The following is a 19,849-nucleotide window of genomic DNA, read 5'->3' as shown; positions in this document are numbered from 1 at the left end:
TATGACTGTGGGACATCCAGGTATCTAGTAGGTGGTTGGATATGCAAATCTGTAGCCCAGAGAAGAGATCCAGGCTGGGGGCAGTTAGAGAGGGATTGAGAGAAGGATTGAGATTATAAGGCAGCCCAGGGAAAGGGTGTTGAGTGATAAGAGAAGGGTCATGAGAATGGAAAGCTGGGTACACTTGAATTTAAGAATTAGCAGGGCAAAGGGAATTCGTGAGGAGTCTGTAAGGGACAGTTTTGGAGCATGAAGTACATGGTTGGAATGTTGTAGGTATCGTAGATCAGCACATAGGTCCAGGAAAGAAGCACTCTAGGAGTGTGGATATTACCATGAGAAAGAGGAAGAATGTCAAAGGCAAATTTTTCCTTTTCAAAATTTGCTCTGAAATTATGCTTTCATGTGAATAAAAAGGTGGAAACCCTTAACACACTTTTACTGTGTGATTCCCTCTTGCAAGTCTTAGAAAGAAGTGGACATTGATGATTCAGGATGGTGGCATAGGAAGACCTAAAGCTTCCCTTCTCCCATGGACACACCAAATCACAGCTACACATAGAACAGTTTTCTCTAAAAAAGATGTGAAAACTAGTTAAACTGCTCTGCTACAACAAAGGACAAAAATCCACATTGAGGATAGGTGAGGCAGAGACATGGACTCACTAAAAACCCACTCCTGGTGCTCTGATCCACTGGTGGGAGTGATCCCTCACATACGGAGCATATCCCTGAGGAGCAAGGGGTTCAAGCCCCACATCAGGCATCCCAACCCTTGGGACTGTACTGGAGAGATGAGTCCCTAAAATATCTGGCTTGGAAACGATCAGGCCTTGTGTTAAGGATATCCTAAAAGCTGTAGGAAAGTAGTCTACTCTTAAAGGACACATCAGCAGTGTCTCGTTTGTCCTGGAACCCAGTACAAAGGAACAAGTTGAAAAGCTACTAGACCATATATGAAGGAGATTTACTGCCTAAGTTTGAAGTGTCTACCATGACAGGTGCGAGGAGGCACCATTTTGCACTACCTCTACCTTCATAGTGCTGCTTGCCCTGCCCCTCCACATCCCCACAGTCCCACACTGCAGACTGGATGGGTTGGCTCTTTTTGGGCTGGTGCTCCCCTCTGACCCTGCTAAAGTCAGGAAATGCATGCATTTCACACAGGGGACACCCCTTTTATGCCTGGCTTTGGTGAATAGCGGGCCTTGCATTTCTGGGCCTCATAGGACTGAAACAATTGGAGGCAGTTGTGACAAGATGCCAACCCAGGACACTACACAGACAACTGACTGAAATAAACTCAGTCTTCCTAAGGCTACTATTTCAATACTGGGAGAGATCACTGTTTTGCCTAATACACAGAAACAAACAGAATTAGACAAAATGAAGAAACAGAAATATGTTCCAAATGAAAGAATAAACAAAAGTCTAGGGGATAAAACCTTAATGGAAATAAGTAAGTTACCTGGTAAAGAATTCAGAGTAGTAGTCATAAAGGTACTCATTGATCTCGGGAGAAGAATGGATGATGACAATTTCAACAAAGAGATAGAAAATATAAGAAAATACCAGATGAAAGTCTCAGAGCTGAAGAATACAATAACTGAACTAAAGAAATATGCTAGAGAGAACAAGCAACAGATAAGGTGAGGCAGAAGAATGAATAAGTGACCTGACCTTGCAGACAGGGCAGTGGAACTTAAACAGTAGCAGAAAGAAAAAAAAGTTTTTTAAATGAAGATAACATAAGGGATTTGTGGGGATAGCATCAGTAACATTCCCAGCTGAATAACAGTCACATTGTAGGAGTTGCAGAAAGAGGAGAGCAGAAAGGACAAAAACTTAAGAAATAATGGCTGAAAACTTTCCCAACCTGGGGAGAGAAACAGCCAGGAAGCCCAGAGAATTCCAAATAAAAGGGGAACCCAAAGAGATCTACGCCAACCATGCATTATAATTAAAATGTTAAAAGCTAAAAATAGACTCTGGGAAGATGATACAGTAGGAAGATCCTGAGCTCACCTCCCATGGATACACCAACATTGGGGGTTACATATAAAGTGACTGTCTGAAAAAGACCTGAAGACTAGCAGAACAGCTTTTATACAACTAAAGATATTTTTTAAAGCCATATAAAAAAGAATACAAGGGGCAGGGACCTGGTCAGATTGGGAAATGAACCCCCAGCATAGTAATGCATAAATGGGAGGGATATCAAGGTACAGAGGCCCTCCCTGAGAAGTGAAAGGGGTTCAAGCCCCATATTGGACATCCCTTGCCCTGGGGGGATCTGCACCAGGACATTGAACCTCCATAACATCTGGCTTTGCAGATCAATGGAGTTTAACTCTGTGAGGGTGAGAGGGCTATAGGGAACAGAGACCCTGCTTTTAAAGGGCCTGTGAACAGTTTAACTTCTTGGAGACCTAGAACATAGGTAGCAGTTTGAAAAGTACTTAGAACATGTGTTAAAGTAGATTGACCAAAATTAGGGCATGTGCCAGAGGGGCAGGGATCTGTAGGAACTTTCTCTAGAGTACTAGAAGGCACTATTTTCTTGTCCTCCTTTAGCTGACCTGATACTGGCAGATGCTTTTTCTGACACTGTCCTATCAACTTTGCTAGCAACCACTCCCCCCATTTCATGTTCCCCTGAAGACTGACCTACCTCTGTAGGCACCCTTCTAAGTGGCTCCCACTCCACCACAACCTGGCAGACAGCCTGTTAGGACCAGTGCCCCACCCAAAGCAGCTTCTTCCCACCTCCCTCACCTAATTGGAAACCTTGGCTGACACTAGCACCACTCTAAAGTGACTCGTGTCCCCATAAAATGGGAGCCAGCCCTGCCGACCAGCATGTCTGCAGCAGTCGTGGCCAGGCCTTGCAGCTAGCTACACTGGGGACTCATTGCTCCCACCAGCATGCCTGTATGCCTGTAGCAGGCACAGCCAGGTGTCTTAGCCAGCTGGGCTGGAGGCCAGCTGCATCCCTTCAGTGTGCCTGTGGTAATAACAGCCAGGCAGTAGCAGCCAGGCACTGGAGCCAACCCCACCCATCAGCATGCCCCCAGCACTCATGGCCCAGTCACAACAAAAGGGCGCATACATCTCACACAAAGGACACCCCTGAACTGCCTGTTTCTAAAGTGACTGAGGAGCTTGGGTTTCTGGGCTCCACAGGACACTTTCTACATAAGGCCACTATCTTCAAGACAGGGAAATGTAGCTGTGTAAAAATGAACAAGACACTCAGATAAACTCAGGAGACAGAGGAATATGGTCTGAGCGAAAGAGTAAGACAAAAACTTGAGAAAAATAACTAAACAAAAAGGAGTTAAGCAATCTATCTGATGAAGAGTTCAAAGTAATAGTCATAAAAATGATCACTAAACTGGAGAGAAAAATGAAGTCACTGAGAAATTTCATTAAAGAGATAGAAATATAAAAAAGAATCAGATCTGAAGAATACTATAATTGAAATGAAAAATATCCTGGGGAATTAACAGCACATTAGAGGCTGCAGAAGAACAGATCAGTGAGCCTGCATGACAGGTTAGTGGAAGTCAAGCTGAATGACAAAAAGAAAAAGAGAATTGAAAATGTGAAGATAGGTGAAGGAGCCTCTGGGACAGCATCAGGCATACTAAATTCAAAAGAGAAGAGAGAGAAGAGGCAGAGAATTATTTGAAGAAATAATAGCTGGAAAGGGCTAATATGGGAAGCAAACAGACATCTAGGTCTGAGACCTCTAGGTCAGAGGAGCACAGAGGGCCCCAAAGAAGATGAACCTGAAGAGGTTCACACCAAACACATAGTAATTGAAATGTTCAGGTTAAAGGGAGGATCTTCAAACAAGTAGAGAAAAGCAACTAGTTATATACAAGGGAATATCCATAAGACATTATTAGCCAGTATCTCAGCAGAAAGTTTGTAGGCCAGAAAGGAGCAGCATAATATATTCAAGGTATGAAAAAACCCCCACAAATTTAAACCCTACCAAGCTAGGCTACCATTCAGAATTGAAGGAGAGCCTAAAAAGTTTCCCAGGTAAACAAAAGTTAAGAGTTCATCACCATTAAACTGGCCTTATGAGAAATGTTAAAGGGAACTCTAAGTAGAACAAAAAGGCCATAACTGGAAGAAAATTATGAAAGGAAAAAACTTCGCAAGTAAAACATATCATAAAGATCATGAGTTAATCGCTTAAAAGCCAATATAGAGATTAAAACACAAAAGGATTCAAATAATGTATATTTATAAAAATTAGCCAAGGGACACACAAAATAAAAAGATCTAAAACATGACATTATATACATAAAATGTGGAGGTGAGAATAAAAATAGTGCTTCTAGAATATGTTTATGTGTGTGCAACCATCAATGTAATATAAGACTGCTATACACATAAGATTATTATATATGAACCCAATGGTAACCACAAATCAAAAACATGTGATAGATACACAAAAAATAGAAAAGAATACAAGCATAACACTAAAAAGCCACAAGGGAAGGGAGCAAGAGAACAGAGAACTGCAAAAACAACCAGAAAACTGTTAGCAAAATGACAGTAAGAACATACCCATTAATAATTAGGTTAAATGTAAATGGACTAAATGTTCCAATCAAAAGACAGACATAGGGTGGCTGAATGAATAAAACAAATAAGACCTATCTATATGCTATAAGAGATTCACTTCAGATGTAAGGACACACAGACATAAAAAGATGTTTCATGCAAATGGAAGCCAAAAGAAAGCTGGAGGAGCTATGCTCTTATTAGACAACATAGACTTTTAAAAAGACTAATAAAAGACAAAGGCATTACATAATGATAAATGGAGCAGTCCAGCGAGAAGATACATTTGTAATTATTTATGGGTGCAACATTAGAGCACCTAAGTATATAAAACAGATATTAAGAGACCTAAAGGTACAAATAGACAGCAATACAATAATAGTAGTAGACTTTAATACCTCACTCATGTCAGTGGATAAATCATCCAGACGGAAAATCCATAAGGAAACATTGGCCTTATAACACATTAGACCGGATATACTTAATAGGACTGTATATCTGAATGTTCTCATTCCATCCCAAAGTAGCAGAATATATATTCTCTTCAAGTACACATGGATAGACTAGTAAATTTAAGAAGATTGAAGTAATATCAAGCATCTTTTTATACCACACTGGTATGAAATTAGAAATAAATCACAAAATGAAAACTGGAAAAAGCACAAATACATGGAGATTAGACAACACTACTGAACAGTCAATGAATCAATGAAGGAATCAAAAGAGAAATTAAAAAATAACTTGATACAAATGAAAATGAAAATAAAGCATAGCAAAATCTGTGGAATTTAAGAAAAGCAGTTCTAAAAGAGAAGTTGATAGTGATACAGATCTACCTCAAGAAATAAAAATCCCAAATAACAATCTAACTTTATACCCAGAGGAACTAGAAAAAGAGGAACAAATGAAGCTCAGAGTCAGTAGAAGGAATGAAATAATCAGAGTGGAACAAAAGAAATAGAGACTAAAAGAAAAAAGATCAATGAAACTGAGAGCTGGTTCTTTGAAAAGATAAATGAAATTGACAAGCCTTTAGCCAGACTCATCAAGAAAAATAAGAGAAAAGGCTCAAATAAAATCAGAAATGAAAAAACGGAAGTAATGACTGATACCAAAAAAATACAAAAAATTATAAGACACTACTGTTAATAATTGTTCATAGTAGACTATACAGATTGGACAGTCTGAAAGAATGGATAAATTCCTAGAAATGTACAATCTGCTAAGACTGAATCATGAAGAAATAGGAAATCTGAATAGACCATTTACTAGCAAGGAGTTTGAATCAGGAGTCAAAAACTTTCCAACCAACAAAAATCCAGGACGAGGTGGCTTCACTAATGAATTATACCTCAACCTCTTCCAAAAAATTGAAGAGGAGAGAATGCTTCCCTATTAATTTTACGAGACCAGCATTATCCTGATACCAAAACCAGACAAGTACACCACAAAATAAGAAAACTACAGGCCAATATCCTTGTTGAATGTAGATGAAAAAGTCCTCAATGAAATGTTAGCAAACAGGTCAGCAATGAGTTAAAAAGATCATACACCAGGACGCCTGGGTGCTCAGCGGTTAGGCGTCTAGACGCCTTTGACTCGGCGTGATCCTGGAGTCCTGGGATCGACTCCCACATCAGGCTTCCTGTGGCGAGCCTGCTTCTCCCTCTCTGCCTGTGTCTCTGCGCCTCTCTCTCTCTCTCTCTCTCTCTCTCTCTCTGTCTCTCATGAATAAACAAATAAATTCTTAAAAAAAAAAAAAAGATCATACACCATGACCAAATGGGATTTATTGGAGGGATGTGAGGATGGTTAAACATCCTCAAATCAATCAAATTAAGGATAAAAATCATGATCATCTCAACAGATGCAGAAAAAGCATTAGATAAAATCCAAAATCCATTTATGATAAAAACTCTCACCAAAGCAAGAATGGAGGAAATGTACCTCAACGTAATAAAAGCCATATATGACAAACACCACAGCTAGCATCGTATTCAGGGATGAAAAGCTAAAAGCTCTTCCTCTAAGATCAGGAACAAGACAAGGATACCCATTCTTACCACTTCTATTCAACATAGTATTGGAAGTCCTAGCTGGACTAGTTAGGCAAGAAAAAGAAATAAAATGCTTCCAAATTAGAAAGGAAGTAAAATTGTCATTTGTGGACAACATGATTTTATATATAAAAAACCCTAAAGACTCCACCAGAAAGCTATGAGAAGAAACAACTTCATTAAAGTTGCAGGATGCAAAGTCAATATACAAAAATCTGTTCTTTCTACATATTGGCAACAAATGGTTTGAAAGAGAAATTAAGAAAACAGTCTCTTTTATAATTGCATCAAAAAGAATAAAATACCTAGAAAGAAATGTAACCAACTAGATGAAAGACTTAATACACTGGAAAGTACAAGATACTTAGGAATGAAACAGAAGACACAAGTAAATGGAAATTACTATATGTTCATCAATTAGAAGAATTAATATTGTTAAAAATGTCTGAAAAAAAAATAAAAATGTCTGTATTGCCCAAAGAAGTGTGTAGATTTAGTGCAATCCTTATCAAAATCCCAATCCATTTTTCACAGAAATAGAACAAACATTTCTAAGATTTTTATGGAACCGCAAAAGATCCTGAATAGCCAAAGTGATCTTGAGAAAGAGGGACAAAGCTGAAGTTATCACATGCCTTGATTTCAAACTATATTATAAAGATATGCTAATCAAAACAGTATGATATTGACGTAAAAACAGATGCATAGATTTCTGCAACAGAATAGGGAGCACAGAAATAAACCCACATATATATGGTCAGTTAATTTGTGCCAGAAGAGGCAAGAATATACAATGCGGAAAGGATAGTCTCTTCAATAAATATTTTGAGAAAACTGGACCAGTGTTTTATTCTGTATACAAAAATTAACACAGTATGGACTAAAAATTTGAATGCAAGATTTGAAATCATGGAAGTACTAGAAGAAAACATAGACAGTAAGCTCCCTGTTATCAGTCTTAGTGATGTGTTTTGTTTTTGTTTTTGTTTTTTATCTGACTGCAAAGGCTAGAGCAACAAAAACAAAAGTAAACAAATGGAACTACATCTAATTAAAACAATGTTGCACAGCAAAGGAAACTGTCAAAGTGAAAATCATATATCAAAATGGAAATCATATATTCGATAAGGGGCTAATACTCAAAATATATTAAGAACTCATGCAATTCAATAGCAAAAAGAACCCAAACAATCCCCCAAAAAATGGACATTTTCCCAAAGAAGGCATACAGATGCTCAGCCAGCACATTAAAAGATGTTCAGCATCACTAATCAGGAAAATGCAAATCAAAACCACAATGAGGTATCATTGTTAGAATGGCTATTATCAAAAAGGCAAAAAAATCACAAGTGTTAATGAGGATGTGGAGGAAAGGGATCTGTTATGCTCTGTTGATAGGAATATAAATTTGTGTAGCCACTCTGGAAAATAGTATGGAAGTTCTTCAGAAAACTAAAAATAAAACTATCGCATAATCTAACAAGTCTACTTCTGGTGCTCGCTTCGGCAGCACATATACTAACAAGTCTACTTCTGGATATATGAAGCAAATGAAAACATTAATTTAAAAAGATATATGAACCCCTATGTTTATTGTAGTATTATTCACAATAACCAAGATACTGAAACAATCTAAGTGTCCATTCATGGATGAATGGTTAAAGAAGATGTGGTATGTGTGTATATACACATACATACATACATACATACACACAATGGATACAACTCAGCTATATAAAAGAATGAAATCTTGCCATTTGGGACAACATTATGCTAAGTGAAATAAATCAGAGTAAGATGAATATCACATAATTTCACTTATATTTGGAATCTAAGAAGCCAAATGAACAAAAAGCAAAAACAACTCATAGATGAAAAGAATAGATTTGATGGTTGCCAGAGGGGAAGGAGTTGGTAGGGGAAGAGGGTGAAATTGGAGAAGGAGATGAAGAGGTCAAGAGGTACAAACTTTGAGTTATAAAGTAAGTTATGGGTAATGTATAGTTTGGTGACTAGAGCAACAATACTGTATTTCATGTATGTAACTTTCTATGTGGTAGGAGGAGACTAGACTTGTGGTGATCATTTTACAGTGTATATAAATGTTTGATCATTATTTTGTATATCTGAAGTTAATATGGTGTCTGTAAATTACACTTCAGTTTTTAAAAGAAAGGCTTTGGAATAAGTCAGTGTGCTCCAAAGTCTAATGTCTCTAGCATTACCCCCAAGGTCTGTTTGTGCCTTTTTTGGTTATCCTTTCAAAATTTCCATTGTAATGTATGTTTTATAATGTGCATAATATAGTGTTACATATACTTAATAAAGAAATATATACACATGGTAGCATATATATGCTCACAACTTTTTAAGGTCAGAGTACATAATAAAAATTTTTTGAAGACCATATCTTTAATCAAATCACTCAAGTATAGTTTGGGTATAATGAACCCGATATGTGCTTTTCTCTATCTTATAAAAATTGGACAGCTGATTTTTTTTTTCCACATGGAAGGTCTATTTCACTGTATCATTTCTATATATAGAAACCAAGTTTCAGGAACTATTTTACAATACCAAACACTGCTGTATTTTGTTCTTGCTGAAAAAATACTTTAAAACAAATTAGGTTCTCACAGTACTCTTTGATCTTTCAGCAGCTATTGATTCTAGAGATGGGAGTCATCTGTGGATCAAACTGTATGATCTGAATTTAGACCTCATGTTTTTAATGTTATTTCAAAGCTTGTATCATAATATCCCTATTATGACAGCTTATATTTAACAGCTGAAATTCCAGTGTTGAAGAACACTTGAATTGTGCTCTTTCTCATTAAACATAGCTAAATAATCTGATTCATTTTTGGTAATATCATATGTGCCTACCAGTCACAGTGATTAGAAAGACTATCTTCTTCCCCTTTCTCATGATAGTGCCTTTCTTGAAAACTTAACAGTTCTGTGAGGTTATAGAACAATTCATCCCCAACATATTAGTGAGAATGTTTTATCACATTGCTTTCCTCACGAATTTAATATCTATAAATGTTTTAAAATAGATAAAGGATTTGTTAATCTCATTTATTCTTCATTGCTAAATGAAAATAGTGTCTTGCACATAGTAAGGGTTCAATAAATATTAACCATTGTTGTATGGAAGAATAGTAAAAAATAATAGTGCTTCGCTGGATGACAATGAATAGTGACTTGAGAGACTGGCTTTGTCTTCCCTTGGTCCTCCCATTGATTAGCTGTGTGGCTTTCTGCCTTACTTGTGTAAGTTTTGGTTTCTTCATTTGTAAAATGAACATGATGACATTTTTTTTTTCAGACTCTAGAAAATAAGGTGATTATCACAGTGTCTGGCCCATAGGAACCTTTATTACATGTCTTGATGTTATAGCCTAGGAATTGCCAGGATTATCTTTTCTCAATTATAAATAACAATTTTGTTGAGAGAGGTTGTGTCAAATACCATTTTAAAGACACAGATACAAACAAACCCATAGTCATTTTGACTAAGTTCTGTGTGTTTATTATTCTGCCTTTCCTAGGTTCATCAGTTTATCTTTTCCTATTTGCTGCTAGGAAACTAAGGTACTAATTAATACGCATTTGTAGTAGTGATTCACTTCTAGGTTTCTAGGCATCTCTTCCCTTTAAATGTCTTATGAATGTTCATTGTTCAATCTTTTATTTCATTTTTCTTTTTCGGCATGTTCGTGGCCCTTAAGTTTTTAATATTATATCTTGTTTTATCCTTCTTGGAAATGCAATTGTGGACATCATGGTACTATTATACCTACACTGAATTGGATTAAGTATACTATTCAATTTGCTATGGTACCAGGCATACATATCCTTAACATTTTTTAATGAGAAAATAATTGTATTTTGTCCTTTTATTGTTGTGTCCATAAATCACAACATTTATGTAGTAGACTAAACATGTTTTGTGATATTTTAAAGGTTTGTTTATTTATGCTTGAGAGAGGGGCAGAGGGAGAGAACCTTCAAGCAGACTCCCCACTGAGCATGGAGTTCAACATGAGGCTTCATCACATGACCCATGAGATCATGACCTGAGCCAAAATCAAGAATTGGCACCTAACCAACTGAGCCACCCAGGGGTCTCCATGATTTGTGATATTTAAAAAAATTAAAGCATTTTCCCCTTTTCATCTCATGTTCACATGTTGTAATCTGTTTTCATCTGTGTCCTAAGGAATTCTTTCACAGTTAGTTTATATTTTTTCTTCTTGTTCAAATTTCAGTATTATGGTTGCTATTAGGAAGCCTAGCCTGATGTAAAGACACAGTGAGAATTTATTGATTTAGAGGTCTCATTTGTTTAAAACAAACTCTAAAATTTCAAAGAAGTTCTAAATAGTTTCATCTCTGTCTTAAATTTTTTAAAGAAAAGATATTCTTTGTTGTGTTATTAATATGTAATTTCAATGACTATGAATTTGCTGTGTTTACTTTTATATTTCAGTATCACTGGATAGTCATCATCAAACACTTCCTCAAATAATGACTCAACCTATAAAATAAAAATGTGTTAAGAGCTGACATTTTTTAAAAAGTAAACAAAACTTTGGTCTGTGTTTTAGAAAGAAAAGGAAAAAAAAAAGGAAGAGAAAAAGAAAGAAAAGGAGCCAGAAAAGCCTGTAAAACCTCTTACAACTGAAAAGGTAAAATTCATTTTAAAAAATATCTATTAATATTACCATCTTATTTTTGTATTTTTACATATGAATGTCTTTTGGGATATTTACAGTATGTTAATCATTCTTTCTGTAAGTATTTTTTGAATGGATATGTATGCTAAGCATGTCCTTCTAGATTGTCCTGTATAACTTTTAGTCAGTTACATATCTATGTAACTATGTAGATCATGTGAATTCCTTAAGTATTAGTATTCTCTTATTAATGACATAAAAATGTTTTTAGTTTTCATGCAAAAACAGATTTGAGTGAAAGTTTAGAGAATGAAGAGATCATACCTGAAGGGGCCTTCAGGAAAGAGTTGATATTTAAGGGTAAACATTTGAGGTAGATTTTGAATTGTAGGTAGGATTAAGGTGAAAGGCAGGAGTATATCATTTGGAGAGAATACCTTGAGGACAGGTACAGAAACTGAAAATATACAAAGTATATTTTGAAAAATAGTATCTCTGTTGAAAAAATACCTATGTATAGAAAAAACATCCCTATCCATAGATGCGTATCTTTTTGCAAAGATATATATCTGTGTATAGACAGTAGTGAAAAATAAGACCAGCACGGTAGATGGAGCTCAAATTGTAAAGGACCTTTAAGTCCATGTTGATTGTTTTTTTGAGCAAAAGCTGTGGGTAACATTTCAAAGTCTATAGAGATATATCTGATTCAGAAAGGTTCTTTCGGAAGATTATTTTGACAGTGATATGCCATCTAGACGTGCTTAGGCAAACTAGAGGTAAAGAGAACATTAGCTTTTTAAAAGACTTTGGGTAAACAGTTATGGCAGCTTGGCTTTGAATATATTTGATCATGAAAATATGGAAGCATGGTTAAAGGATTGGTCAGTAAAAGGGAGCATCCTTCATAGTTGCAGAAATTTAAAAAATTGACCTAATCAAGGTGTAAATTACATATACAAGGTGCATTCATTTAAAGTGTATAGTGCAGGTACATAAGTGGTATCTAAGTTTTTCTTTTCTAAAAGATGTTTATGTCAAAATATGCAAAATGGACAAATAGATTCTTTGGTGGTAGTAGGATTAACCCCTTATAAGGTAATTGTTAGTGTTGTTCTGTTTTATTATTATTTTTTACAACCCATCATATGGGTTATTATGGATCAAGTTCTAAAATTTCTGAATTGTATGGTAAAAAAATCTTCAACAAACAAAAAGTCAGCAAACTTTTTTCTGTAAAGGACCAGTTGGTAACTATTTTAGGCTGTAGATTGTAAGATATCTTTCATAACTACTCCATTTTTTCTTTGTAAAAACAAGCAGTAAATGAATGTGTTCTGATAAAACTTTACTTACAGAAACAGTTTGTTGAGATCCTCTGCTTTTTGCCTTCCCAACAACTGAGAATTAGTTGCAGTGAAAGAAGCAGAGTCAGGAAGACAGCCAGATTCAAGCCCTTGGTCTGTGGTTAACTATCTCCTTGACAAAGTCAGTTAACTACAGAACCTTCTTTCCTTCATTTATTAATGACAGGGTTTCCTAAATAATCTCAAAGTCCTTTTGGCAATAATAGTTTTTTTTAAATTTTTATTTTTTTTTAATTTTTATTTATTTATGATAGTCATACAGAGAGAGAGAGAGAGAGGCAGAGACACAGGCAGAGGGAGAAGCAGGCTCCATGCACCGGGAGCCCGACGTGGGATTCGATCCTTGGTCTCCAGGATCGCGCCCTGGGCCAAAGGCAGGCGCCAAACCGCTACGCCACCCAGGGATCCCCGGCAATAATAGTTTTAAATTTAGAATTATTCCACCTACTGAACACACGGACAGATTCCTAAAATCATTTTAAAATACTCTTTTTTTTTTTTTTAAGATTTTATTTATTTATTCATGAGAGACACAAAGAGAGAGAGAGGCAGAGACACAGGCAGAGGAAGAGGGAGAAGCAGGCTCCATGCAGGGAGCCCGACATGGGACTTGATCCCAGGTCTCCAGGATCAGGCCCTGGGCCGAAGGCAGCGGTAAACCGCTGAGCCACCAGAGCTGTCCTAGAAAGTGTTTCTTATGCAGATTTTTGCCACTAGCTTCTTGAAATTCATGAAAGAAAAATCAGTTCACAAAGTATATGAATGTAGAAAAAAAAATCCCAGGAAGGAAATTAGAGAAGCAGTGGTATTATGGGAAAGGGAAGGTTCCTACTTTAATACTATCATTAAAAAGTTTATGTCAAGATATGACAAGTATTTGATTCTTTAAGAAAATGATATAGATGAAAAATGATTTTTTTCCTACTAGTTGCAAAAGAAAAAATCAGCAAAGTTGCTTTTTTGAAGGTTTTTTATGTTTTTTTTTTTTAAAGATTTTATTTATTTATTCATGGGAGACACACAGAGAGAGAGGCAGAGACACAGGCAGAGGGAGAAGCAGGCTCCACGCAGGAAGCCTGATGCGGGACTCGATCCAGAGACTCCAGAATCATGCCCTGGGCTGAAGGCAGATGCTTAACTGCTGAGCCACCCAGGCGTCCCAGTTTTTTATGTTAATAAAACTTAAAAAATAAATTTTTACTTGATAAATATAAGTGATTTAATCTTACAGAATAAGTGTAAACTACAATTACAAATCTGTTGAATTTAAAATTTCAGTACAGCCCTATGAAAGTAAGCAACCAATTCTAAACCAAATTGTTCTTAGTAAAACATTATAAAGTTAAATTAGGTGGCTCATTGCCAGTTGCTATATTGATAGGTGTTTTTTGGCAATCTGACCGAGATATTTACACAGTCACCAAGCTCTCAAATGTAATTTAGGCTAAATAAGCCTTTCATATGATACATGAATTCATTTGAGAATAAGATATTTCTGATAATTAATGCTTTTATAGAAATCATAGAACATGGTCTAGGTGAGTAAGCATAGCAGATGCCTCACAGAGCATTTTCATAAGTGGGTTTGGAAGATTCCTTATATTTTCCACAAATCATTTCATTCCCAGCTTAACGCTCAACCTTAGAGATTAGTTTGATGATAATCTTTTGTTTGTAGATTTAAAAAACAATAGGTGCAATATCACTGTACATTAGGCTTAGAAAGCATTTTAATGCAGCTTCTCTATTATCTAAGTTTTATTAAGGTATAGATTGCTAGTTTCTTTTCTTTTTTTTTTTAGATTGCTAGTTTCTATTGACAACTTCCTATCTTTTTTAGCTATTAAGTACCCTTTTAAAAATTAATATTTTCTCATTGAAAAAGAAGATCACAGTGCTATGCCTGAGTATAAAGAAATCATATGTTTTGTATATAGTAAATTTATAGTTACTCATTCTTTAACCAAGAGACAGAGCCTAGCTGATTTTTAATAGCCTCTCTCTCCCCATAGTACCCATACCATATATGTTTTTAATAAGTTAGAAAATGTGTGTAAGCAAAAAGAAATATCACCACAGATCTGACCACATAGAAAAAAATATCGCTAACATTTTGAAGTTTATCCTTCCTGATTGTTTTCCATGGAAATGTATATATCTACGTGAGATCACACTATACATACTATTTTGTTACCTACTCTGCTCCTCTGTCATTTAACAGTGTCTTTGGTTAAATCTTCAATGCCCTTTCTTCTTGATAAATATATGTATGCTTTTTTTTCTTTAATGTTCCATTGAATGGATACATCATAATTTATCTTACTCTGAGTACAGTAAGATTCTTTTTTTTTTTTTCCCACAAAAACAGTTTTATTTACTGAGTAAGTGAAGACCTCAGGCCCTTTACATCCCAACCCCCTCAAAAGGATGGGGCTGGATAAAGGAGCAACCTGGGGCAGAAGGTCCCCTGTCCCTCAACACAAGACGAGAGAGGCTCAGGGGCTGTGCAAACAGTAAGATTCTTTTTAAAATGTATTCTCAGGGTGCCTTGGCAGCTCAGTTGGTTAAGCAGTTGCCTTTGGCTTAGGTCATGATCCTAGGGTCCTGGGATTGAGCCCTGTAGCCTGTCAGGCTCCCTGCTCAGTAGGGAGCCTGCTTCTCCCTCTCCCTCTGCCTGCTCTTTGTCTGTCAAATAAATAAATAAAATCATTTAAAAAAGTTTAAAATGTATCTCTCTTTTGATTAATGAAAATATATATATAATCAGAGTACAGCTATGTGATAACTTCTTAGGATCAGTTTTTAAAACCAGAATTGCTAAATCAAATGATATGAACTTTTAAAGAGCCTTCTGAAAAATATTAACAAAACCCTTAGAAGACAGAGATGGAAGAGCCTGAATTTTGGTTAGAAGACTTCAATCTTCTTCTCAGCTCCACTATTTTCTAAATGTCTGAACACTCTGAGCCTCAGTTTTCTCATATATGTATATTTATTTATTTCCTAAAATCAAAGACTGTGTACAGTATGACTTCTGTCTGAACTAGTAAAGGATTAAAATAGGCCAATCTCCACATTCTTTTGGCTCTGAGAATGGGGAAATGGGTTGGTTCAGATAGACGAGGTAAATCCCTCCCAGTTAAGACAATTTTAGGGTTCTTCTAATTTGCTCTTGTCAACTATTAACTTTACTAGTGTAACTGCTGTAACTGTTTAAATTTTAAAATTAATATAATAGGAAGAACACTCAACTATTTGCTGGTAATTGCTTAGAGCCACAGATCTGATCCTGTGGATTTACAAAATGCATTCCCTCTTTCTGCTGTAATTTATCACTGCATTTGTTTTGTAGCTGTGCAGATTCTGCCCAAACATTTGTTTGACTTCACTGTAAGTTTAAGATATTGACAAGGAAAAGCTTCTTCAGTGGTGATAGTTTCTTAGCGACTTCTATTACAATCTTAGTCTTTTTTCTCATGTATTTAATTTCCTAAGTTTCAGATTTAATACCTGTTACTTCCTAATATGTTGGGTACCAGAACATAAGAATTTGCCTGATTGCTTGTGGTAGGTATTATTGAAGTTCTGGCTAAATTACAATTTAAAGGTTTTTAAAAATGCTTTGACCATATGTATGTTTACATTTAGTAACAAATCATTTAAAAATCATTCACAAGTTTTGGTTTTTTTTTTTCATTTGTTTTACTGACTGTAATTCAGAATAAAAGCTTTTTGTTCTTGTATTTAACCCTTTTTTATAAGCAGCTGAAGACACTATATTTAATTTTATATCTCAGTGATTGGAAAATAGCTGCATTGGTCTTGCATAAGACATTAATTCTCATGCTTTGTGTAAGGATAATTAGTACAATCCCTTTCTATTATGTTTGAGTTAAATTTGCTCTAAGGGGAAAACTATAATTCTTAAGCATCTTCATTATTTAATTTGAAGATTCTTTAACAGATCACAGCAAAGTTCATCATAAAACTGTTATGGTGTCTTCAAAGACTTTGTAAAATCTGAGACACTGAGAGGGAATTGGTCCATTGTATTCTGTGTTTCCATTAATTGCCAAAAGGAATGAGTTTAAGATTATATTTGTTTCCATTTTACTTCCTATGGATCTGCATCCCCATGTTTAACTGACACACTTGGGGCTCAGTTGTGTGCTGTAATGTCTTATTAAAGAAGATATTAAAACTAAAAAAACTGGTCATTTTTGAGTACCTACAGCATGCCAAACACTGTTTTAGGTATTAGGGATACAGTGCTGGGGGGATGTCCTTATAGGATGTTTAGCAGCATCCTGCCAGTCCTGACAATCCAAAATGTCTTCAGACATGCTGAATGTCCCCTGTGGGTAAAATCTGCTCCACCTTTCAGAATCACTAATTCAAATTATAGATACATCAAACTGGGTGTTGATGTCATTTTTCGTCTTCTGGAATATTACTTTTGTGATACTTAAAATTATTTGTCTAGATTACTACATTTATTTGAAAGTATTGGAGTGCCAGAATAACTGGCGGCAGAATAGAAAGATTCCAGCGTCATCAAAACTTAGTGGGGGCCTGAACACTGGGAAGAATTAAGATAACTAAGCCTAACTGCTTATAGAAAAAGTACAAATGTCAAAGCTCTTCAGTGTTTACTTACTTGTTTTCACTTTTTGTTAATGCCTTTTCAAGTATATACAAATTCCAGGGAAACTGAGTAGATATTGTATTCTAATTGTACCTTTCTTATTTTTGTCTCAGTAACTTTGATTTGGTTCTATATCCCCCTCCCCGCCCATGTCTCTTTTCTCCACTGAACCAAGTCTACATCGACTTCTAAATCTTTATCATTATGATAATGATATTCAGCCTCATTTCTTTCTATAGCCATTTGTTTCTTACTATAAAAATCATGGAAAATACAAGAAAAGTAAAAAGGAAAATCAGTTTTAAATTTAAATCTCGCCACTTACAACATTTTGGTTTTTACTTCCATTTTTTTCCCTTGGTAGATTGTATTTTTATATTTTTGTTTCCTCATTCCTCATTCCCTACTTAATATTTTATATATATATATTATATATAAAATGATCATTTTCTTATGCAATGTTTGTATAACCATAAATTTTACTATAGGGGCTGAATTAATAAGTTTTTATTTTTAAAATATCTAACTCATTTCATGACATTTTCAACTATAGGTGGAAATGAAAACTTTTATAGGACTTAAACAGGGCACTTTGTACAGGACACTAGAATGACTACTAACAAAAAAATAAAATGAGAAGTATTAGGATGTGGAGAAATTGGAACCCTTGTGCACTATTGGGATTGTAAGTTGGTTTGGCCACTGTGAAAACTAGTGTGGTGATTCCTCAAAAAATTAATTATTTTTACGATGACCATATAATCCAGCAATTCCACATCTGGATATATATACCCCAAAGAATTGAAACCAGGGAATCAAACAGATATTTGTACACCCATATTCATAGCAGCATTATTCATAATAGCCAAAAAATGGGAAAAAAACTAAATTTCTATTAATGGATGAATAAATAAACAAAATGTGGTATATACATACAGTGGAATATTATTCAGCCTTATAGAAAGAAAGAAATTCTGACACATGCTACAACATGGATGATCCTTAACGACTTTATACTAAGTGATAAGCGAGTTTACAAGAGGGTAAATATTGTATGATCCACTTCTAGGTACCTGTATGTACATAGAATAGTCAAATTCATAAAGACAGAAAGTGGAATGGTGGTTGCCAAGGGCTAGAGGACAGGAGAAATGGGTAGTGATTATTTAGTGCATATAGAGTTTCCATTTTGCAAATGAAGAGTTCTGGAGATGGATGGCTGTGATGTACTTAGAGCTACTGAACTATACACTTAAAAATAGTTAAGGTAAATTTTATGTTACATATATTTTACCATAATTAGAAAGTTAATACATTTTCAAAGGACTCCTTGCAAATATATACAATTTTATCTTTATAACTCAATTTTAATGAATTTTATCATTTAATTTCATTGGTATGTTTTTCTTTGGGGTGCACATTTGGACATTCACGAACTATGGTATTTATTTTGGCTTCCCTTTAGCCTAATGTTCTGTTTATCTGAGTTATAATGTTTGCTCTTGTAATTGTGCTGTTTCAAAAATTATTTTTAAATATGACATTTAAACTTCCAAAACAAGGACATTAATTTATTTTACCATGATTGTAATGTATTGTACTGACCTGTGGTAGTGTGGGAAAAGTCACAGGCATCTAGAGACTACTAAAAAAAGATTTGCTTATCAAACTGAGTAATGACCACTCACCAGTTAACAAATGTGAATAAAGATATTTTACCTTCCCATTTATTATGCCATCCTTACAAATGAGAACAAAAATGAATTGAGGATGGAATGCCTGGCTCAGCGGTTGAGTGTCTGCCTTTGGCTCAGTGCATGATCCTGGGATTCTGGATCGAGTCCTGCATTAGGCTCCCTGTGCAGAGCCTGCTTCTCCCTCTGCCTATCTCTCTCTCTCTCTCTCTCTCTCTCTCTCATGAATAAATAAATCTTTAAAAATAAAGAATTGAGGATGAAATAGGCTTAAATGATAAAAAAAAATTTGCATAACATGTTTTCATGTTATTCATGAAATTCAGTACTCTTAGATGCTTCTCCACTCCACCAACCATATACACATTATGTGATAGACTAAGACTACTCAAAAGAATTGAAGGTTAATGTTATGTTTTCTTAATTACATAAAATTTCTAAATATAAAATTTTGCTGTATTATTTTTAGCTTTTCTTCCCCTGTTTTCACTCCAATCCCCAAGCCCTCATCTCAATAAAAACTAGTAGGAAAGACTTCTACTTTGAGCCCTAACTTGTAATGCCCTGGTTGTATTAACACATAGTTTTTCTGGTATACTTTTATTTTTAATTGAAAATAAATTTGTTAAATGTACAAAAACTCCAAGAAAAGTTTCAAAACCTATTCCTTATTTAATTTGAAGATCATTTCCTGTACATTCTTTTTTCTTCTTCTTTACATTCGTTTTTTATTTTTTATTTATTTATTTTTTAAAGATTTTATTTATTTATTCATGAGTGATACATAGAGAGTGGCAGAGACACCAGCAGAGGGAGAAGCAGG

General features: G+C 35.1%; 1 protein-coding gene across 4 annotated transcripts in view; it reads left to right on the top strand.

The window, feature by feature from the left end:
- The window catches only part of SMAP1 (small ArfGAP 1), a 175,270-nt gene that overhangs the window by 89,902 nt on the left and 65,519 nt on the right, over positions 1-19,849 (top strand). For 3 of the 4 annotated variants that reach the window (XM_041743059.1, XM_041743064.1, XM_041743085.1), the window contains one exon: positions 11,252-11,332. The exons of the other annotated variant lie outside the window; for it this stretch is intronic. In XM_041743059.1, coding sequence (XP_041598993.1) covers positions 11,252-11,332 — 81 coding nt within the window. The remainder of the gene's footprint in view (positions 1-11,251; positions 11,333-19,849) is intronic. 4 annotated transcript variants of the gene reach the window in all.

This window comes from Vulpes lagopus, chromosome 1 (genome assembly GCF_018345385.1).
Source record: "Vulpes lagopus strain Blue_001 chromosome 1, ASM1834538v1, whole genome shotgun sequence".
Lineage (NCBI taxonomy): Eukaryota > Metazoa > Chordata > Mammalia > Carnivora > Canidae > Vulpes > Vulpes lagopus.
The sequence above is the reverse complement of the archived record's forward strand: the minus strand, read 5'-3'. Positions and strand labels throughout refer to the sequence as shown.